We start from the raw sequence: 24667 nt of genomic DNA, 5'->3' as shown, positions 1-24667 counted from the left end.
ACTGCACAACTAAATCTCAAACCTAGTCAATGTCACGTGACAATCTTTCAATACATGCAAGTTGGCTGACTAAAGTTCAGAGGACTTTTCCAATATTTTGCTCAGGTCACCCTGTCGTTCCTGTTGCCTGGTTCGAATCCGGCGAGTCAAATTCAATGTGAACGTAATGGTCGACTATTTCAGCGTCTTCCCCGCCGGATCACGTGTCTGAATGCCGTGATACCATATGGATTGGAAGGCTGAATCAGCACAGCGTTATGCCGATTATGTATCGCACACTTTATGCTAATTAGGCCAAGCCAGCCTGACACGTGACACGGTCCAGGTGTGCGCTGTTGAGAACCGCAACCAATTAATCATTAAAGGGGTCTTTCCTTAATTGCCCAAGGAGAACCACCACAGCAAGACTTCATCCTGGGACCAAGTATGTTTAATTGATGAGATGAAAGTACAAGAAGCAAACACAAGTACTTATTAAATATAGCCCTTGCCCACTACTGATTACACACACACACACACATGATCCCAACAAACAAACAGGATTCCTTAAATATCCTAAGTCTTAAGGCCCAATCAGACATGCCATAGGAGATAGACCAGAGAGGGGACAAGACAGAAAATACTGTAAGTTGTTTCCAGCACAACACAACTGGCATTGATGCACGGCTGCTCCAGGCCGGCACTCGGTGTGATTTTGAGAGGGGAAGTGTGGCTGGCAGTCCCTCAACCCTGCTGTTCGTGTGTCCCCCCTTTCAACTGTTCCTTTTGTTCTATTACATCCTGACCCATTCTCCACTCTAGCTTTTCCACAAGCCTTGACTTTGTTCACAAATAAAAGAAAAGAAAAAAGAGATGGCCATTGTGTCGGCACATTGGCCAAAAATATATTCTTGCTCTGACCTAAATGAGACAGACGCGACATCAGCAGCATAACTATGATCCCAAAATGCTGCAACCATCAGCCAAGAAGTATCATCTGCATGAAGTTTTGTTGTGTGACATATTTTGAGTGTGGTTCTTCATGCTCATTCATATTGGTAATCAGTTGATGTGAAAAAGTAACAAAGTTTGGGGGTTTTTTTTCCCAACAACTTGCGTGCAAAGTTCTTACTTGTTCAAGTGAATGTATTATCAGACAAAATGTGTTCATGTCCGAAATATGATTGAATGAGACGGTTTGTGTTTCCTTTTGACACCGATGGTGCCAGCTATTGGACATGCATGGAGTACCATGGAGAGACCCTCAATCTGTGTGTCAGGAATCCTCAGGACATTACCACAGGCAGCATCTCATGAAAATGGGGTCATTCAGGGTAACCCCAAAAAGGGGACCATGTGAAAAGTTTCATAACGTTCACAATTTTCATACAATCTCTTTCCTTTTTCAGGAGCTTTGAACTGAGTTATGTTAAAGTGTATCTGCCAAGTTTCTTGAATCTGTGACATCATACGCCATGTCGTGGACACCTGAAGAAATGTCACTGAGCAGAGAAAACTATCTGCAGACAGATTCGTTCTTACATACAAGGCACCTGTTCTGTGTACATTTTGCAACAAGGAAAGCACTCGGAAAGTCTCAAATTCAAACTTTTGTGAAAAAGTTTCGACAGTAAGTCACCGTCGTGAATATGAATTCACCAAACAGAGGAGGCCAATCTGGCCGGCCGAAATCAGGAAGATCATCCAGGAATATTTCTTCCGTTGCTGACCCAGTCGCCCGCAGTCCCAAGAAATCTGTTCGACACCGCTGTGGAGAGCTCAACATCAGAGAATTCTGACACCAGTATATACAAGTCATCAATAACTTCACTCAACGTGTGGCCCTCTGTATTGAGCGAAATGGCGCTCATCTGGAGCATATCATCAAACATCGACGTCATCAGTAATTTTATTGTAAAATTGTCAAATTTATTTGTGGACAACTGAAATTTTCAGTGATATCTTGACTATGAGTGAGTAATACAATCTGCACATTTTATCAAGTTTGAATGGATTACATTAAGGTTATTAAACTTTTCCCGGGGCCCACTTTTTGGGAGTCACCCTGTGTTCGCATCGTCGCACACATTTTGCTCCCAACATGCCATTCCCTGAAACAATAAGAGGAAAAGCACCAAGTTCAACACTGGGTCACTCAGAAATGCAAGGAGTACTTTGTAGCCAGCCTCATTTGGTTGGTGTTTTCATCGTCTGCATCATTCACAAGACCTCGTATAACCACCAGTTTTGTTTCATAAACCTGAACAGGGTGCATCTTTCAGGGATTAGCAACTTGCTGTCTCATAGCTCTCAGTGTCCATATGGTTAATAAAATAAAATTTGAGAATATGGGACAAGAAAGCTTCATGACTTCATCATTGACATTGACACTGATGATTTAAAACCGTGTGCAGACACTCGGCAGCTCATCCCATTGATCAGGCGGGTTTGATCTCGTCTGCTTTGTTTTCGTGGGAAACTCCCATCATGCTGAAAGGTTACCAACGGAAACTCCATATGAACAATGTCCCTCCACTTTCAAACTACGATGCCACAGCTCTCAACAATAGTCGGTAAGTAATGCATTCTATTATAGGCACCCCTCCTGTACCTTATTGGTCCTTTTAATATGTTTGGATGACTCCAGAAACCAATTCACTAAATCTGCACATTTTCTTCTCTATTTGGAGCATTTGGGACCATGTACACATTACAAAATATATGTATATATATCATGTGCACATACTGTATGTATACAGGCCCGTCACCAGGATTTCCCAAAGGCGGTGCGAATCCAGAAAACTGAACAGTGTTTGATTGTCCCAGCAATCCAGTGGGCCCAGATAGGGCGGTCCTGGGGTACCCACCCCCCTGGAAGATTTGAAATTATATGCTTCAATACAATAATTTCCCGCATTCTCGAGACCATTTGGGATTGGAATATCTCGTGGGCTTGGTAAATTTTCAACCGTCTCATCAACCTAAAAAAAAAACAAACAATCCATCATCACATTCATATCCGCATTGCTGTTGTTAGATACAGTGTACAAATTGTGGTCATACCGACATTCATCAAAAGTTATTTGTTATCCACGGTATCCCCTTCATGCACAATGGTGTGCAATTTATATGTACTTGGGTAAATTTTCCTTGACGTTGAACATAATTACCTCCACAACCGAAGGTGGATGGAGGTTATGTTTTCACCCTGTTTGTTTGTTTGTTTGTCTGTCTGTCTGTCTGTCTGTCTGTCTGTCTGTCTGTCTGTGAGTAGGATATTTCAAAAAGTTGTGTACCGATTCGGACAAAACTTGGTGGACAGGTTAGGTGTGGAACAAGGACGAACTGATTGGATTTTGGTGAAGTTCCGGATCCGGTCTGGGCTCTTGAGAGAAGGAATGTTTCACATCCCCAGACTCCGCCATTGCCAACTCTTACGTTTCTTCTGATCTGCCATGTTGAATCATTGAATTGAATTGAAATGTTGTTGCTGTTGAATTGTCGGCGCTGAGTTCCCATTCATTTTTTTTACGGCTGAAGATCAACAACTATTACACGATGATGATCGCAGATGTTTTACTTGAACATCAAAAAAACTCTGCGGGGGTAACACTCAAAAAGGTAGTTATGGTACCAAAAATCTCACAGCACTGAACTCATAAAGAGCTTTCGTCTTTCAGAACTAACACCGCACGCACGTCAGTTTTACACTGATTCTATGGTCAACATTTACTCCGATTTGAACAGCCCGGATTTGCGAGCAGCTTAATGACTCGGTGATTATGATGACTTACTTCAACTGTATTAGGGAGAGTGTCAACTTCGTCGACCAGTCTGCCCTGGAGGGGGAACATCCACGGACAAGTGTTCCAACACCCCCTTCCTTTATGCACCATTTACACATCACCCAACGAGCCTCTCCTCGCACAATTAATACATTAATTTTATTACTCCAAACCAGAAACATGACTAGTTTCTCCTTTATTTATTTATTATTATTTTTTTCCAAGAAGAGTTGTTCCACCGCAAACAAGCAACCTGTCATTTTTGTCCCAATAGCTTGGAGAGAATGTGGCAAGAGGAGCTCAAAAAGAAGGGTGAGAAGAGAGCTTCGCTGTTCCACGTGGCCATTCGTTATCAAAAAACACGTCTCTTGATTTCCGGCATTCCAATGGCCTTGTACGTGCTCATGAGTTTCACGAGTGCGGTAAGGAGGCCACAGATTTGCACACAAGAGACAGATGGCTAAGTAAAGCCACACATTGCGTAGCACATTTTATGGGACATAAAGACATTGGCTATAGTTGGTGGAAATGTTGTTACGGAATTTTAATGCAACATTCATGTATAACAATAAAGTCTACTGGCAGATTCACCTGTTTACTTTGCCAGTTGAGCCTTAGGATGGCAGGATAGTTGTTTTTGTTGGCCATTGAGTTGTTCATTTGGGGTTTTATCCCCTAATGACACAAACTTACTCAAAACTACCAATTCTGTTGCAGTGCTATCAGGGGGTGGTGTATCTTTGAGTATACCATCCCAACAAGAGGGACTTAAAAGTCGGCTGTCCAGTCTGCATTCCGATTTTGGACATTAAAGATCTCATGGTGGTTTTTGCCCAAGAGTAGATCATTGTATGCCAATATCCTGAACAAATGACCTGGAGCTCTTAATGGGACGCGTATGTAATGTTGAATGAAAGTTATTCATAAGAATAGGGTTAATAGGTATAACGAGCAGAGCCTACTCGTCGCTTCGCTGATGGGACAATTAGTCGTCATGTTTGCCAAATTTACCCGTGCATAGAGTGATTGAACCCTTCCCCATCCTTACATCCCGCTCCTCCCACACTTTGTCACCTCCCCCCCCCCAATTCATCCTGATGTCCATTCCTGTTAGAAATGTCTCATACATAATGACAGGATTTGACAGGCCTGTTGAGGGGTGGGGGGGAGGAGAGGAGGGAGGAGGGAGGGGGGAGGGGGTTGAGAAGGGAAGGAGGACAAATTTACCAGTGTGAACAGTTTAACCTCAGCGTTGCCCAGGTCAAAAAAGGAAAATGTAATACGTTCTGCCACCACCAGGTAGCGTTTCACCGTACACATTTATGTGGAGAATTTACACCTTCCCCCCCCCCCGACAACCCCATGTGAGGCCACTTTGTGTGGGGGGTAACATAGCCAACGTTACCCCCCACACAAAGTTATATTTGTACCCCCAGTTTAGAGTATGTGGTAGAGAGTGACAAACAGACAGACAATGGCATTTACATATTGATATGAGTAAATTAAGCCTGGTGTTGGCTTAATGGTTAGGGTGGTTGGTTTAAGATCTTAGGGTGTTGAGTTCAAGCCCCTGTTCACCTATTGAATAAACACCAGGAGGTTGACTCAGCCTGCCATCCTTCCAAGGTTGGCAAAATGAGTACCAGCGTGCTGGTAACGGGGGATTGCATCAGCGGCAAGGCTGCACCCCGCGGGAAAATGATGCGGCCAAGTGCCCACAGGCTGCAAACGAAGAAATAAAAATGAGCACATTGATAGATTCATTTCATAAGGTAGAGATGAAGCACAGTCAAGATGGGTCAAATGGTCTCCTGTTTCGAGGTTTCCTTGTATATCCGTATGGTATGACGTGTGTGTGTGTGTGGCAACAGTGAGGAGCGAAGGAGTGCAGCTGACCCAACCCTTTACAGCCAAGAAGATGATAATAAAAAAAATTATGCATTCTTAATCTTCTCTGCAGACGGTGATTCTACAATCTATCCTGCAGTATACAGAGAGGCAAAGTAAGAAAGTGTCCCTTGGTGTAGGCCTGTGCTTTGCGTTGTTTTCTTCGGAGGCAATACGCTCCACCATGTTCGCACTTGTCTGGGCGATTAACAACCGGACCGGAATTCGCCTGAGAAGTGCTGCGACAAATATGGTGTTCAAGAAGATCGTGCGCCTTCGTGGACTGGGCAACACCTCAGTGGGAGAGGTAAGATACATGACACCATCAGCAAGTAACTAGAGAGATAAACTTGCATGGTTTGCAGAAAACAAGGGGCATATTATGTCTGCATATTAACAGATGAAATTGTATCATTTTGGATCCAAGGCTTCCACTCCATGCACCCTGTATTTCCCCTTTCCCTCCCCTCCATTTACTTATCCGACCTTTGATTGAAAATTTGATGACAACCACCTTTCCGTTTTACATGAGAGCGATTTATTAACGACAATCCACCCAGTACTCGCTGACCATCATGATTACGTTCTTGTGAAACACGACGTTAACGCTAATCAATTTTCCCCATAAGAAATTTATAAAATACGCCAGTTACGTTCCACAGCCTCCCTTTTGCCCCATAAAATACATTATCTACACATAAATTCAATGGAATTTTTATAGAAAATATAAATGATACATCCAAAAAGAAAAATAAACTAAACAAGTCTGAAGACGACGATGGTTCACGAGCGGTATTTGACGATGTAGATTGTTTCAGAAGTCAAGGATGAGACAATGTGATAATTTTTGACCAAGTTATAAAAATGATCAACATGATGTGGTACGAGTGACGGGTTATTAGCTGCAAAATGTCGAAAACCCGGTTTCGTTCAACAACTTTAAAAATTTGACCTTTGCATAACCTTTAAAGGTCACAAAACAATGTTGTGGACATTAAAATAAGGAAACAGGATACGTGCTATAGCTTATTGGAGTTAGTTCGTCGAAGAAGGTCGAAAACCCGGTTCAATTCCCACAACTTTGAAAATTTGACCTTTGTGCACTTTAAAGGTCAAAGGTCAAGGATTATGACCTTTGGTGTAAAACTTCCTCTGGAACATTCCAGGAACAATATAACGTCATGTAGGCTATATGGCATTTCACACTCCTCGGATTATCCAGACTTTGATGAAATCGGCGTAAAAACAAACTTGAAGGGGGTGCCACGGGCAAGGTGTTCGAGATAGAGCAAAATGGTTTCAAGACTTTCGGTGGGGAATGACCTCAAGATTATGCATAAAAAATATTGTCATCCTAGCTCTCAAAGTTTGGGCGGTCGTCTGATTTTTATGTCAAAATTCGAAATTTTCTAAGTTCGTGACCTTGACCTTGGGACGAAAATGAAAAATCGAGCTCCCTGTGGCTATGCAGGTGCCATTGGGCTAACCAAATACCGAAACCCCTGCCAGATTCGACAAACCCCCTCGGAGAAGATGCAAATTGAAATTGGCTACCCCCTAAACCTCCCACCATGATCATGATATAAAACCTCCCACCAAAATTTCATCAGGATCGGATCAAAACTCACGGAGCTATGCTCGGGCCAGACAGACAGACAGACAGACACACAACAATAACGAATATAGTGGTCACTTATATTTTTCGTGAAAATATTTTCTCGTGAACCAATTAATGTTTAATTAATAATATAATACAATCATTTTGTATTGTACTTACTGATGGGCCGATGTGGAGCGAGTGTGTGATGGGAGGGTGGTGAGTCACTGAGACCAGGAGGGGGGCTCCCCTTCCCACTCTGACTGGGGTTCCCCCTTAGCTGCTGATGATCACTCCTCCTCCCTTGCAGGCTGTTGTAAAGATCCCTCCTGGAGCTTCTCACGACACTAGCATCACTGCACTCGATGGGCGCTTGGGAGTCATTTCGAATGGTTGCAGAACAGTATTTGCAGCAGAAACACTTAAGCACGCATGTACCCTGTGGAAGCTTTAAAACTGGGGAGAAGATGAGAGAGGGTCGTGTGCCGTGCAAAGTAGTCCGCATTGGGTGACAATGTTACGAGAATCAGTCGGGTCATAAAGTAACGTTTCCGGAATCATGGGTATCTAAAGATTAGCAAAGTCATAACGAAACAACATTGTCTGGGACAACATTGAGCGAGGACTGGGTGTATGTCACCAATTAAGATTTCTGGGTTGTCTGCTGTTAATGTTCCTGGTGATAAACATACGGTTAAGTGCTCTGTCGTTTCAGGTTATCAATGTGCTCTCAAATGATGGCCAGAGGCTGTTTGAAGCAGCAACTTTTGGACCTCTTCTGCTCCTCATACCCTTTTTGCTTCTTCTTGGTGCTGCATACACAATCCTGTTGCTCAAAACCTCTGCCCTTGTGGGGATTGCAATATTCCTCTTGTATTGGCCCATACAGGTATTCTCATTTGTAAAGGGATACAATGCACAATGGTTTGTCGACTGATTCTTTTTGGAATGAGAGTGGTCTCCTTCAAAGCACTTTCCCCCGACATATATGTGTTTACTACAGAGTTCTTGCAATTCCTCAAATATTCTTCACTAATCATGCTTCTGGACTTATTGAGCTATTGGAGATCGAGGGGTACAGTGATATTGGCAGGACTTGGAGGTAGCTTGTGTGTGGATGGGTGATAGCATCCTGTGTTGGTGTGGCACAGGTGTGATGAGCTGAATGTCCTCCTCCCGCACGAAAGTTCCTTGTTATACCTTGTTACATAGTGGTGATTATGGACCATTTTAAGAATCGCTGCAATTCAATAAATGATTTTCAACATCAACATATACTGTAAGTTAACTAGAACGGCCACTCGGTTGAGTGCATACCTCCGGCAGGCTGATTAGTTAACCTGATCGTCCGGATGTGGTTTCACATCTTCACAAAAATCTATTTAATTCTTCCTTGTTACATACACAGCCTACCCACCAAGTTTTGTCCGAACCCGTCCATGACTTTTTGAGATATCTTGTTCACAAACACACAGACAGATAGAGACAGGGGTGAAAACATAACCACCATCCACCTTACGTGGTGGAGGTAAACATACACTAATATACATAATTTGGTGTCTGTCTGTCTGTCTGCAATACATTCACTCATTACTTGTACAATCTCAAACAAACTTGTCGGGTGGGGGAGGGGGGTGAGGAATCGCACAACGGAGGTTGTAGTAACTTCATTTGACTCCCTCCCTCCCCAAGGTCGTTTTCTACCTTGGACAAACTCTGTGTTGAGGTGTAAAGATAGCTTATCTGGTGTTTCTTAAAAAGGTTAAACACCAAAAATTGCAATTACAGGCACATTTTAAAACTTTTTTTTTAATGAAACTTTGTGTATGCAATCGACATTGATGGACGCATGAAATATGTAACGATTTTCTGCATTTGACCCCTGGTTCATGCCCTCGAGTGTGGGGACTTGGGGGTCACAGCGGTCAAAACTGAAGATTTTTTTTTTTAAACTCAGAATTTGATGTTGGGTCATTCCTGGTGGAATTTTTTTTTCCCCATCTTTGAACTTTGCTTGAGGTGGGAAGCGTGGGAATTTGTGATGGCGTGCCATCGACTTTGCTGTAGTTTTATGTACAAGGATGTTTGTGTTAAGAACAAGAAGCTCCTTGCAAAGCACTTTGGGGGTGCGTGGAGGAGTGGAGTGGAGTGGAGTGGAGTGGGGAGTGATAAGTTACATTTTTTTTTATGCCAGTATAAAGTAGCTCAGAGCATTTAAGTTTCATTGATGTTGGAAAATTCATTGTTTGAGCAACTTTGATGATATCCTCAATGGCTGTTTCCTGACGATAGATATCGGAAAGTGCCGGCTGTATTCCTTATAGAAAACGTCCCAGTTTTCCTAATATTAAATGATGTGTTAAAATGTTTGGAATTCGTTTTATGTTCTCATTGGTAGTTAATCATGGTGCGGATGACAGCACGCTTCCGGCGAAATGCAATTGGCCACACGGACTTTCGTGTGTGCATCATGAACGAAGTGTTGACTTACATCAAACTCATCAAGATGTATGCCTGGGAGCAATCCTTCGCCATTAAAATCAACGGTGAGCCTTATGGTCAACTGTGCCGTCTTCCATCTGTAGCAATGTAATGATATACTCTTATTCCACGAGGCATTGAACTGTTGTTATGAAAGAAAGTTGATCTTTCATGTAATGATGAAAATGATAGTGAGCTACCGTATCATGTGCAGTCTGTGGCTGCAGGTTGCATCATTTTTTTTTGGGGGGGGGGGGGTGGGCGACGTGGCTGTGCCACTGATGTAATGCCCTCTATTATCAGTACACTGGTACTCATTTCACTGACCTATGAAATATGGCAGGCCGAGTCAACCCCACCTGGCGATAATTCAACGGCATTCAGGGTCTCAAACTCAAGACCCAAAGATCTTAAGCCAGCATTAGTCATTAAGCCAACACCAGTCTTAGTAACTGATCATGTGTTGTGTGACACAGACATAATGAAAATGGATTGAATGGTTTTGTTTACACAATGAAGAATAAATGTACATAGTGGACACAAAGCCCCTATTCACGCAGTTAGAATTTAGTTAGAATTTATCAATATGCTTCCCTCCATTCTCTGCACAAATTAGAATTTTTCTCAATGTTCTTCTGGACATCTTCCCATGTTGAGGGTTGGAGGTCATAAAAGCAGCCCCCGACAGCTGTTTTGAGGTCTTCAACTGTCAAGAATCCGCTATCCTGCATTATTCAGCTATTCTGCTATCCTCAGCTATCCTGCAACAAGGTGGTGCACCAGCACATAATGCTCTCAGTTAGAGAATATCTCGACGACGAATTCAGTGGATGATGGATTGGACGTGGATCTGAGATGGTGTGGCCGCCTCGAAGTCCGGACTTAACAACATGTGACAACTCGCTTTGGGGCATTGTGAAGGAGGAAATTTCTCATCTCCGCCGAACAACAATTGAAGACCTCAAAACAGCTGTCGGGGGCTGCTTTTATGACCTCCAACCCTCAAACAGATGACGAACATATCCCTTGTTGAATGTTGCATGACATTTTCATGTTTTTATAATTTTTTTAGTACAACACATCCTGAAATGGAATGGTCACATTTTTATACACTGAACATTTTTGCCTTGTGTTTGTTGTTCAGAAAATGTCTCATTGAAAAGTCTTTTACAAATCTGAAAACATTCCCAGCATGCAATATATATATATATATATATATATATATATATATATATATATATATATATATATATATATATATATATATATATTATGATTATTAAACACCACCTTATTTGTTTGCAGAAATCCGGGCACTAGAGAAAAGCATTCTACAAAAGGCAGCTTACATGCAGAGCTTCAATGCTTCCATGGCAAACACAATCCCCAACATTGCTGTTATTTTGTCCTTCATCGTGTACACCCTCCTTGGACATAATCTGGTTTCATCAAATGTAAGTGAGCTTTTCCTGCTTTCCTCTAAATGTCAGAAAATATGAAGTGATGTTTTACTTTTATTGAAATCATCATAATAATGTCCCATAATTACCATGCTTTTACAGTGTTGGGAAAACATTCACTGAACCAAGTTTGGTTATTGAAAAAAGGATCGTCTGATCATGTATGCGAGTTTGGTGGTGGTGTAACATTTGAGGCGTTTGCCAAGATCTTAAGATCCTGAGTTCAAGCCCCACCTGTGCCGGAAATATCACCAGTTGGCTTGACTCAGCCGTGAGGCGGAGAGTTATCGGCCCTAACACGAAACGAGACACATCCAAATGCACCCCTCTCATACCTTGCCTCGGTGCCTTATCTGGAGTTACGGAGAGGACATGCACAGTGGTCTGAAAAACTATTCACTTCCCGCCCACTTCCCTCCCCGCACTCCAAAGTTTTCACATTTTGATGCCACCTGAGCTTGTGTCGTGAAGCTTTCAAATCAAACTTGATAAATAGAGTTTTCACAAATGACTCCAAAGTGATAAAGCGAAAAAAAATTCAGATGAAATGTAAATAAGTTTGATTAACATAGAAAAATCAGATGATTCTCATTTGCATAAGTATTCAAATGCTTTCCCGACTTAACACAAAATCACTTCAGGAGCAAATTATTTGTTTGAAAGGTTAAAGAATAAGTGTAATAGGTTTCACCTGTTTGTAATCAAGTGGGTTAACCTAGAAATTAATCTCCCCCACTTATCAAAGGAGTTTTCATGTTAAACTCACTTTCTCAACCAACAAGGCAACCATGAAGACTGAGAATCTTTCCAAAGAAGCCAGACATAAAGTGGTGGAGAATCACCGTTCAATCACCAATCACCATTCATCATTTCGAAGTCACTCGTCAGCCCTTTGAGTACGATGAAATCCATCATTGAGAAATGGAAGTTTTATCATACCACCCAGACTCGACCCAGATCAGGTCGCCTGTCCAAACTCAGCAGCTGGGCAAGCAGGAAACTGGTTCAAGATGTCACGGTAAATCAAACAATGACTTTGAAAGATCGACAAGGGTCTATGTCCGAGATGGGGGTCAGTGTTCATCAATCAACAATATCCCGTTCCCTTATAAAGCTAAGCCTGGTGTTGGCTCAGTGGTTAGGGTAGTGGCTTGGGATCCAAGGGTCCTGAGTTCAAGCCCTATTAGCCACTGAATTAATACACACCAGGGGGTTGACTCAGCCTGTCATCCTTCTGGGGTCGGCAAATTGAGTACCAGGTTGCTGGGATAATTGAGCCATTCGAGTATCCTGCGACGGAGTGGCGACCTGTCCAGGATTGTGCCCAACAGCCCAGGAAACTGTTTCGGCAGCACCGACACTCTCTGTAGAGAGTATGGTTCCAAAAAAAAAAAAACATTTACAAAGCTGGACTCTCTAGACAGGTGGCAAGAAATAAACCATTACTGAAAAAGACGCATCTAAAAGCGCGGATGGAGTTTGTGAAAAATCATCTTAATGATACTGCAGGCATGTGGAGAAATGTTTTGTAGTCAGACGAGACAAAAACGGAACTTTTTGGTCTAAATTCAAAGCCTTACGTCTAGGGCAAGTCTAACACTGCACATCACCCAGTCAACAATATCCCTACTGTGAAGCATGGTGGTGGCAGAATCATATTATGTGGCTGTTTTTCATCAGCAAGGACCAGAAAGCCCATCAAGACAGAAGGGACAATGGACGGTGCAAAGTACAGGAGAATCCTTGATGTGAACCTGCTCGAGTCAGCCATGAATCAAACTGGGTAGGAGATTCACATTTCAGCAGCACAATGATCCGAGGCACAAAGCTAAATCCACACTGGAGTGCCTGAATAAGAAGGTAATAAATGTTCTTGAGTGGCCCGGTCAAAGTCCTGACTTGAACCCAATTGAACATTGATGGCGAGACTTGAAGATTGCAGTCCATCGACGATCCCCATCAAACTTGGCAAAACTAGAGAAATTTTCACGTGAAGAATGGACAAAGATTTCACCATGTCGCTGTGTAAAGCTGTTCGAGACCTACCCACAAAGACTCCGATCAGTCATTGCTGTAAAAGGTGATTCCACCAAGTACTGACCTAAAGGGCTGAATACTTTTACAACCAGTGGATTTTGATTTGCACATGATTTTTTTACAGGTATTCCTGACATGTAACCTCCTTCAACTATAATCAAAATTAAGACCAATTACTGCACCGTAGTCCCAAGAAGGAAGTCAGATATAATCACATGCACATGCACGCGCGCGCACACACACACACACACACACACACATACAGGGTGTCCCAAAAAATGTACTCACATTTTGGCTCCTCATAACTCATTGAATTTTTCATTTCTTTTCAGATCAAATTGACCCTAATAATGGCAGAAGTACGACTAGGTTTTGAAGAAAGAAAATTTATCATAAAAGTGCTACTGGAAGCACGAAAACATCACGGAAGTGCAAAGACAATTTAGAAGACATTTTCACAAAGATCCACCAACGTGACGCACCATTGCTCGCATCCGAGATAAGTTTGAAACGGATGGAGCTGTGCATGACGTCCATAAGGAGCGTTCAGGAAGACCACGGTCATCAACCACCCTCGCAAAGGAAAATCAATTGCTGGAAACCCTCCACCGATCCCCACGGAAATCTGTACGACAAATGTCTTGTGAGACAGGAATCCCAAAATCAAGCGCCCATCGCATTTTGAAGCGAATTAATTGGAAAAGTTAGATTCCAAAATTAATCTACGCTCTAAATGAAGACTATCCTGACCGGAGAGCTGAATTTTGTGAGTGGTACCTGGGCAAATGTGAAGAAGATGCAGCATTTCCATCCAAAATTGTTTGGAGCGATGAGGCCAGCTTCAAGTTAAATGGCTCAATTAACCGACACAATTGCACGTACTGGGTTCCTGAAAATCCGCATGTTACTATGGAACACCATTTAAACTTACCAGGGGTTACTGTGTGGTGTGGGATATCAGCATTGGGCATCCTAGGGCCATTCTTTTTTGACCAAACTGTCACTGGGGATGTTTACTTAAACTTGCTGCAGGAATCCGTCAGTCCACGTGTCGAAGAGATATTTGGTGATGAAGAGATTTACTTTCAGCAAGATGGAGCACCTCCCCACTACCACCGTGATGTAAGGGCCTATCTCGAAGCAACTTTTCCAAACAGATGGATTGGGCGAAGAGGTAGTGTTGAATTCCCTGCGCGTTCCCCAGACCTCACTCCAATGGACTTCTTTTTATGGGGATATCTCAAAAATAAGGTTTACGGCTCAAAACCAGCAACAGTCGATGAGCTGAAAGAGGAAATTGAAAGACAATGTCTTGCAGTTCCAAATGAAATTATTTGTAACGCTGTTGAATCCATTTGTCCTTGTTATCGGCTGTGTTTGGAACATGATGGTCGTCAGTTTGAACATTTGTAAATATGCATTTATCCATTTAACCATTAATCTTGTTTCTAAGTCAATAAACAACGCATTTATTATCATTTAAAGAGTGAGTACATTTTTTGGGACACCATGTGTATATATATATATATATATATATATATATATATATATATATATATATATATATATATATATATATACACACACACACACACACACACACACACATATATATATATATATATATATATATATATATATATATATATATATATATATATATATATATATATATATATATATATATATATATATATATATATATATATATATATATATATATATATATATATATATATATATATATATATATATATATATATATATATATATATATATATATATATACACACATACACACACACACACACACACACATATATATATATATATATATAAACATGCAAACATGGATATATTATGCACTGGTAAGTATTTACAAAAGTTATTTGATTTGAAGTTATAACCTGAACTTATAAACAAGTTACTGATTTCCCAACTGCCCGGATCATCAGCTGGGCACCGTTCATCATCGAGATTTCGATCCTTTCAGCCAAGAACCTCTCCAAACAGTGGATCCACAACCACGGACACACGTCCACTTCAGTAGAATACTCAACATCAATGGCCCTACAACCTCAAAGTTGTGTCCAGACAGTCGGTCAACACAGCAACGCAATATCCTCATTCAAACTTAATTAATTACGACTTTTATTTCAAGTACTACTACATAAGAATAACTTTAATCATACACCACTTTATTTGATAATATATTAAGCGATAAACACATTATGGTGTTTCGTTTGATCTCCTCAGTTATGAATAAAAAAGTTCATTTGGAAAAATTATTTCCACATTATTCATAATTCATCTAAATGTGGCATTATTGGTCAGGGGTTAATACTTTTGCAGGCCGCTGTATGTCGTACTCCTCGCTATCTAAACCTTACGTCAACTATATTTCCACTCACAGCATACATAAGAACAGGACAAATTCACTCAAACAGGTCCTTGGTTACATAAGTTAATCTGACCTACATGAACACATGGACCACACTATCATAACAAACAAGCTAATACGTACCCCCTGCAACGTAACAGTACATCAAATGATAATAATTAATTATTATTACGTATAGATTATTATTAGTATGCAATAAATACATCTCGGGCACTTCGATTTTATAAATGCTCTTGCATAAAACTTGTTAATGATTAAATAGATTGGTATTTAAAATATTGTACTAATTGTGATGACCAACAATTTGTTTTTTTGAATCTCAAAAATTAATGAGATTTCAAAGCGATGTTTGTTGCTCTATTAATTCTTGATAATAAGGTATTGCTACAAGCATTGAATAGGGCAATGGGGGTGAGATATACGTTTTTCATGTTTTGTTGATTTTATAAGTGCATCGCTGTATTTACAGTCCATGTCTTTCATTCTGGCCATTTTTGAACGACTGTATATTGATATTTTGCAAGATTTTGCCTCCATCTTGCTTTCCTAATGGATAGACAGAGCCACTGTTTGTTTGTCAAGCTCGCACTGCCTGTTTGCTCAGCTGAGAGAGGAAATAGCAGTTTCGAGGAAGCACGGCACCATGGCGCCCCTTGATAATCTGCCCTTCTCCTCGACACCATGCCTGGTGGAAAAGTGTTATCCAGTGTGGGGAATGCTTTGAGATCACTCTCCGTCTTCTTGTTATGATGAACTGCTGTGTTGAATGGTCCTATTTTAGAAATCTGCCCCAATGCGGGAGCATTCCTTCTGGAGTTATGACTTGGGTCCATCGCACAAGGTACGACCTGAACAAGAATCTTCTGGCACCTAGATTAGCGTGTGGTTTTTACCACCACTCTTTTGTTTTTGTTTTTATCATGCCTGAAGAAAGGGGCACATTCTGCAGGTGACTTTTACCACCGCATTGCTTCGCCAGCACCTGGGGTGATATATCGGTCCACGCACACCTGTTTGCATCCGCTGTGCCTCCGAACAGGTACTTCAGGCTGCGTTCAGATGCACACTCTAGGTTCTATAGTCTAGGGCATGCTTCTTAATGCATTCCTAGAGTTTCTCCTCATCAAAACTTCGATTATCTCTGCTTCCAAAAAGTGAATGACACAGCAACTTCAACAAGTTGGTGACAAGGAAAAAAATGGCTGTGCGAAGGTTCTCCATTGTGTGTCATAAATATTGTCTTCATTGCTGAATGATTTACATTTTCTCTTTGTACAGAGGCAGGATGTCAGAATAGAAGGCAAAAGTTTTGCCTTTTTGTGAATGTTCTACTGGAGGAGAACATAAAATGATGCATGTTGGCCATTGCCGATTGCATACATATGTGAATCAGCAAACCAGCCGTGTAGGGAATGTTTGTAAATATCTGTGTGTAGCCTATAACACGTGGATTTATTCTTGTAGGCCTCGAATTCCTCTGACTTGAGAACTGTACACATCCATAATTTATGAATGGTAAAAAGCATTTGCGGTGATCCAACTTTTGGGAAAGAATAAACCACTTTGCTGATGCCTTGTGATTCGGCGTGGCCAAAGGTCTTCAAAGACTGCAGGCAACAACGGTAGGATGGCTGAGGTCATCTGGCTATTCAGGTTGCGTATGACAATTGGGATTTGTGGCAGTATTATCCCGTTTGTCAGGCTATTTAACATGAAGATAATTTCGATTGTTCTGTCCATTTCATTTCACAATAATAGTACGAGATCCACAACCAAAAAGAGATTTTATAATAAACTACAACGACACTCTTCGACGTCGACAGATGCGCCTCCACCCACATCATGACATCACTGCGCATACTTGTGCCAAGTTTGATTAAAATCCCTTCAGCTGTTCTCAAATATCACGTTTTTACCTGATAAGACCTTTGAATTTTGACTTATTGACCCGATAATCTAACCGGTCTATGTACGCATCATTATACATACTTGTACAAGTTTGACTTGGATCCCTTCAGCCGTTCTCGAGTTATCGCAGTAACGAAAACCTATCAATAACTCTGACCTTTGACCTCTTAATGGTGTCATGTAATCAGTTCATCTTTGCATCATACTGTATACTTATACCATGTTTGCTCAAAATCCTATCACTGGTTCACAAGTTAGCTGGGTAACATAATTTTTACCAAACATGACCTTTGACCTTTTGACCCCAAAATCGAATCAGTTTATCCTTGCATCATTATACATACTTGGACCAAGTTTGACTTAGATCCCTTCAGCTGTTTTTTTTTAGATATCGCATTTACGAAGATTTAACACTGACGGACTGCGTACTTACGGACGGACGGACAACCCAAAAAAATAATGCCTCTCATGGTTTTCTTGGCAGAGGCATAAAAATGAAGGTCAATATGAGGATAAAACAACTCCAAAACAACATAGGTGGTGATAAGAATGGTTCAACGTGATCCGTGGTCAAGTACAGGCCTGTGTTCGAGAAGTAATGAGTTGGGAGAGAATTTTAAGTTCAGCACTAGTCTGTGTTAGTCCCTGATGAAGGACACCCTGCGGATGAAACGTTTGATTTTATAAGCCTTCGACTTTTTTGAAAAACCTCAACTTGGTTCTGCTTTTGTGTCCTCCACTCTGTCGTTCTCACATTTCTCGTGAACACGAATTATCCAAACTACAAACTGTTCTTAGATGTTCTGTCTTTTCTTGTACCTCTTAACAGGCCTTTACTGTTGCTGCTGTTTTCAATGTGATGCGAGTCACCATCGGTATGCTGCCTTTCTCAATCAAGGCGGTGGCAGAATCGAGGATCTCAATTGCAAGAATTCAGGTGTGAGCATTCTTTTGAAGATCTTCGGTGATCTTGGGCATTCTCAAATGCAACCAACTGCTGTCACACAAACATTCAATATGCTGAACAGCTAATGTTGGGGAATCACTGGATTATTATATGGGATATTGCAGAACAATTGGATGTCGGTAAACAAAAGAAAATCAAACATTGAACTTGCTAATTTTTGGAGAATTGCTTAACGAATGGACAATCCCTGAGAAAAGTTGTTCTCGATTTAAAAAAATAAAAATAAAAAATTGTCGAGACAACCCCTTTCAACCTTCAGCACAATAAAATTCCAATTATGTTTGAAATATTTTTCAACATTTTATTTTCAACACAAATTTTTTAATGCTCTTGTACCTTTTAGCGTGGAAGGAAAAGATGTCCAAGGCGTTCGGAATCAGAGTCAATCCTTTCTTCCAACCATGACACAGTCACCCACTCGTCTCTCTTCTGGTTGCACCCGGTTCCGGAAAACCCCCGGTCAACCGGAGCTCCAGCACATTTACATACGTATAAACTGCAGGTGTGCTGTAATGTGCCTTTTTCTCAGGAGTGGTTTCTGTCTGGCCACACTCCCATAAAGCCTTCATTTGTGAAGTGCTGCAGAGGCTGTTCTCCTTCCGGCAGTTTCTCCCATCTCAGCCAAGGAACTCCAGTTCTGTCAGAGTGGTCATTGTGTCCTTGGTCACCTCCCTGACCAAGGTTCTTCTTGCCTGATTGCTCAGTTTGGTAGGACAGCCAGCTCCAGGTGGTTCCATATTCTTTCCATTTCCTAATGATGGAGCTCACTGTGCTCTTGGGAACTTTCAACACTAGAAATTGTTTTATACCCTTCCCCAGATCTACACCTCCTCACAATTCTATCTCAGGGTTCTACGAATAGTTCCTTTGGCTTCATGGTAGAGTTTCTGCTCTGACATGCGCTGCAACTGTGGGACCGTATATATAAAGGTGTGTTTATTTCTAAATCATGTCCAACCAATTGAATTGGCCACGGGTGGACTCCAATCAGGTTGTAGAGACATCTCAAGGATGATCAAAGGAAAGTGGATGCACCTGAGCCAAATTTGGAGTGTCATATCAAAGGCGTTGAATACTTATTGATGCACGACATTTCGGCGTTTCATTTTTGATTAATTTGGAAGGATTTCGAAAAACATGTTTTCACGTTGTCATTACGGGGTATTTTGTGTAGATCGATGTACAAAAATTAGATTGAATCCATTTTAAATTCAGGCTGTAACACAACAAAAATGTGACAAAAGTCAAGGGGTGTGAATACTTTCTGAAGGTACTGCAACATGAAAGGCAAAATGATACCACGACAGCACTTCCCCTCCTAGTGCACTAATTCAATGGAAGGTACAAACAAAATACATAATGTAGAATAAGAGATATTGACTGTCCATGTAAGATTAAAAGTCACAGCAAAAACTAGAAGGGCACTCGTTGGAGCACATACCCCCGCCATGTAATGCCTGATCCACAAGAACATGTCTGGCCCCATACATTTTTGAAAAATCATGCTGTATATCGTTTTTGGCCACATCTCTCAATGGTGAAGAATCATTAAAAAAAAAATTCTGATAGCCAGATCCGGATCTGGATCCGGATCTTCACCAACATTTAATCAGTTTGTCGTTGTCACACACCAAATCTGTCCACAAAATTTCATCTGGATCCATCCACAACTTTTTGAGATATCCTGCACAAAAACAAACAAACAGACAAACAAACAAGAAGAAGACGTCGTGCAGAGCACGACACTTGCAAAATCCATAAAACAGATTTGACCTCAAAAATATTTGGTGGTTGAATTCAATGACCAAATTTGTAAATCCCCTTCAAATTTCAAGTGAATCGGATGCAAACTGACAATTTTAGAAATTCGGCCTATGTGGACCTTTTGGTCCATGTTGACCTCAAAAATAATTGGCTTGTTGAATTCAGTGACCTGAAATATAAATCCTATTGAAATTTCAAGTCAATCGGATGAAAATTGAGGATTTTAGGAACACCACCTTAGTTGTTGACCTTTGGTCTTTGTTGACCTTTTGACATAAAAAAAAAAAACAAGAGGCTTCTTCCTTATGACAAACTCTACCATGTGGTGAAGTTTTGTGAAGATCGGTTTGAAATTGTGACCTGTGGTTGATAGACAGACAGACAGACAGACAGACAGACAGACAGACAGACAGAATGACAAAATCGACTGACCAATATACTTGAAAAATCATCGATTTTACAAGTAACAGACAGACAAACAGACAGAAAGGGGTTAAAACATAACCTCCTTCAACCACAACCACTACTTCTGTGGCGGAGGTAATAAATTGTCAACAGCAAAAGGTACTCTTCATAAATATCGTGTTGGGAAGTACACATGACGCCAAGAGTGGGTCGTATATGACGGTAAGGGTATTGTTGTAGTCGGTGTTGACTGGTTCTTCAGTGGGAGGGTCGACTCTGGTGTTGCATCAAGAAAATCTGGCTGCAAGCGATCTATGGAGACTGTCTCACGACCATCGTTAATATCCATTGTGAAGTTCTTCTTGGAGCATTGCAGAACATTGTAAGGTCTGTCATATGGTTGCAACAAGGGTTTCTGGACAGCGTCATGCCGTACAAATACATGTGTGCACATAGAAAATTCCTGCCCAGAATAAAAACCCGGGCGTGATGAAGGTGTACATGTTGGTGTTGCCCAGAGGCCCTGCTTGGCCGTACGAAGTTGGTTGGTGGAGTTGGTAGCGTCGGGCAAGGTGTCATTAGATGCTGAGAAGAATTCTCCTGGGAGACGAAGCAGTGCACCGGACACGAACTCTGCAGTGGAGCAACCAAGGTCCTCTTTAAGAGCAGCTTGCGTACCAAGCAGGACCATATGCACAATGTCCGTCCAGTGTGTGGATTTGTCATGTGCTTTCAGGGAAGACTTGAGTTAGAAGTGGAAACGCTCCACCGTATCATTCGCTGCTGGATGGGAAGCGGTGATTTGCACGTGGTCGGTACCCAGGAGTCGAGTCAGCTCAAGGAAAGCCAATTCAAACTGGATACCACTATTCTTAGTGATTGTTGATGGAACATCAAGGCGTGCGATCCAGATGTGGACAAAGGTCCTGGTGATGATAGGTGCGATGTTGGCTATCTGTGTCGCTTACAGCCAACGAGTGAAGCGGTCACCACAAGTCAGTTAATAGCAGTGCCCATTTGAAGGTGGTAAGGGGACCGATAAGTGCACATGGACCTTGTTGAAACCCCTATCTGGTGTTGAAAAGCTACCATGTGGTACAACAGTATGATGTTGGCATTAAAGACATTGCTTGGCCCAACGGTGCACATCAGCATTAATGCGTGTCCAGACATGGTGTGTGGTGATGAATCGCTGGATTGCTCGAATACCCGGCTGTGTGAGTGAGTGAAAAGTGTCGAAGATTGTACAACGGAATACCACAAGCATTAAAGCATTAAAGCTCTCTCTTCCTCTTATGTGGTGACTTCAATTGTCATCACGCCAGTTGGCTAGGTGTGGGTACCTCTCTCACCTGCCATGACACCTCAGCAAAAGCTTTCTGCGACTCATTGGGACTGACTCAATCGGTCAACTTCCCGACCCGGATCTCAACCAATGGTACTCCATCTCTTCTGGATCTGATTTTGACAAATTTCCCTGACAATATCTGCTGCTCTTCCTTCGCTCCAATTGGTTCTTCTGACCACGTCCTTGTCAAAGTGGACATCTCTCTGGCTGTTATCAGAGAACCACCTCACCGCCGTCGAGTCTGGCATTTCACTCAAGCCGACTGGCAGGGTCTCCGAGCAGCCATCAAACTTACAGACTGGTCTCCTATCACTACTTTCTCAAACATCAACTCATCCTGGGAATTCTTTCAAAGAAACTTGCTCTCCCTCATGCACAGATTTATCCCCTCTCGTCTTCAGTTGTCCCCCCCCCCTTCCTCCCGCCCTTGGTTTACTGAAGATTGTGGCGAGGCAGTTGTCCTGAAACAACTTGCCTTTGCCTCATGGAAAGCAAACCCAACTGAGGGAAATCTCAGTTCTTTCCACAAAGCTCGGAACAAGTGTGTATCTACCCTCAGGAGAGCCAGAAAACAACATCTTTCTCATCTCAAGTCTGAACTCTCAAACCTCTCTCCCTCCTCAAAATCCTGGTGGCGTTTAATCAAATCTGTTTCTGGTGTATGTTCCCCCTCCATCCCCTCCCTTACCTCAAATGGCCGCACTGCTGATTCCACACGTGATAAAGCTGAATGTCTAAACTCGGTGTTTGCAGCTAAATCTTGTGTCCTAAACCCATCACTATCTCTACCCACTTTACCCAGTCGCACCCAACTGTCCCTGGACTCTGCATCCTTTTCTCCTGACAAGGTGGAGAGCTTGCTTTCAAACCTCCAGTCAGATTCTGCAACCGGTCCAGACGGCATCAGCCCACGTGTCCTCAAAGCCTGCTCTTCTGCTCTTGCTCACCCTCTCTCTGTTCTATTCACCCTCTCATTTGCCCAAGGTCATCTGCCATCTGCTTGGAAATCTTCTAACATCACTGCCCTGCATAAAAAAGGTGCAAAAACAGATCCCTATAACTACAGACCAATCAGCCTTCTCCCAATCATCAGCAAGGTGATGGAATCCATCATCGCTTCAGACATGAAATCCTTCCTCTTCTCCAATGGCTTGATTTCCAATCATCAATTTGGTTTCAGACAAGGTCACTCTACCCTGGATATGCTGCTTCTGCTATCCCATCAATGGATGGAGGTCCTCAATGCCAGACAGGAAATCCGAGCCGTATCCCTGGACATATCACGTGCTTTTGACACAGTCTGGCACCCTGCCCTACTCACCAAACTCTCTTCCCATGGTATTCAAGGCCATCTCCACTCATGGCTCGCAGACTTCCTCTCCTGTCGCAGTCAACGTGTGGCCCTAAATGGAGTTCTTTCATCCCCTCTTCCTGTGCAGGCTGGAGTTCCTCAAGGTAGCGTCTGGGCCCTGTTCTTTTTCTGGTTTTCATCAATGATCTCTCGGACTCTCTGGAAAATCCTCTATTTCTCTTTGCCGACGACTCCACCCTCTGCCGTACCATCTGTCATCCCTCAGACCGGCAAGCAGCAGCTTCTTCGCTCACTGCAGATCTGGATAAAATCACAAACTGGTCCAACACGTGGAACATGTCTTTCAATCCAGACAAATCTCACACTCTCACTATGTCTCTTCGAAAGGACCGTTTACAAACCCCCCCCATCCACTTTCTCAACAATCCTCTGGAAGAAGTCTTTTCTTTCAAGCTTCTGGGTCTCACTATCTGCCATGACCTTTCCTGGGAAAGTCACATTTCCAACCTCGCCTCAAAAGCCAGTCGCCGACTGGGAATCCTCCGTCGTGCAAAGTCCTTCCTCGGCCTTCTTGAGCTCCTGACCACTTACAAAGCTTTTGTCCGTAGCCTGATGGAGTACTGCTCTCCCCTCTGGGCTGGTGCTCCTGCCTCCCACCTTTCTCGGCTTCACGCTGTCGAAACCAGGGCTTTTAAGATCATTGGCATCTCCCGCAATGAAGCTGAGTCTTTGGGCCTCTCACTCAATCACCGCAGGTTGGTCGGTGGTCTTTCTGTCTTCTACCGACTCCTCTCCAGCCTTGCCCCCCCTGCTCTCTCTGCGATTTGTCCCCACCACATTTCCACAGGGCGCTCAAGGTCCGCCAACAACCCCCTTCTGGTAAAACTACCAAAATCACGAATCACTGCTCATCTTCACTCTTTCACTCCTCTTTTTTCCCGCCTTTGGAATAAACTTCCTCACTCTGTTCTTTCCCATTCTTCCCTCCAGGCTTTCAAAACAGCTGTTCACCACCACCTCTTATCTTCCCCCATCCAAATCCTTGATCTTTTCTACCCCCGATAATCCACCCAAGCCCACTTCCTTCATTTCTCCTACTTTCCTTCCTGAAAGTCCCTGAAACGTCCATCTTCTCTTCACCATGTTCCCCGTCCCATCCCCATCCCTCTCCCTTCCACAGTTCACCTAATGTGTCTGTTCCCCACTGTTTTGTCCCTTCCACTCCCGCCCCTCTTGTCTCATGCCTCCTTGCTGTGAGTTGTGTGTTAGCTCTCATACGAGCCTCGACCAAGGTATACAAAAAAAAAAAAAGGGCATAATTGTCCCGTCAATGTAT

General features: G+C 42.4%; 1 protein-coding gene across 11 annotated transcripts in view; it reads left to right on the top strand.

Annotated features, from left to right (window-relative positions):
• ABCC12 (ATP binding cassette subfamily C member 12) overlaps positions 1-24667 on the top strand; it is a 192921-nt gene that overhangs the window by 68063 nt on the left and 100191 nt on the right. For 9 of the 11 annotated variants that reach the window (XM_085847594.1, XM_085847599.1, XM_085847593.1 and 6 more), the window contains 7 exons: positions 2394-2552; positions 4039-4186; positions 5725-5958; positions 7964-8137; positions 9647-9794; positions 11035-11183; positions 18365-18472. In XM_085847594.1, coding sequence (XP_085703720.1) covers positions 2394-2552; positions 4039-4186; positions 5725-5958; positions 7964-8137; positions 9647-9794; positions 11035-11183; positions 18365-18472 — 1120 coding nt within the window. The remainder of the gene's footprint in view (positions 1-2393; positions 2553-4038; positions 4187-5724; positions 5959-7963; positions 8138-9646; positions 9795-11034; positions 11184-18364; positions 18473-24667) is intronic. The other 2 variants (XM_085847600.1, XM_085847601.1) reach the window with 2 other exon arrangements.

This window comes from Eptatretus burgeri, chromosome 11, assembly GCF_056783735.1.
Source record: "Eptatretus burgeri isolate ZD-2024b chromosome 11, Ebu_testis_v1, whole genome shotgun sequence".
Taxonomy (NCBI): Eukaryota; Metazoa; Chordata; class Myxini; order Myxiniformes; family Myxinidae; genus Eptatretus; species Eptatretus burgeri.
The sequence above is the reverse complement of the archived record's forward strand: the minus strand, read 5'-3'. Positions and strand labels throughout refer to the sequence as shown.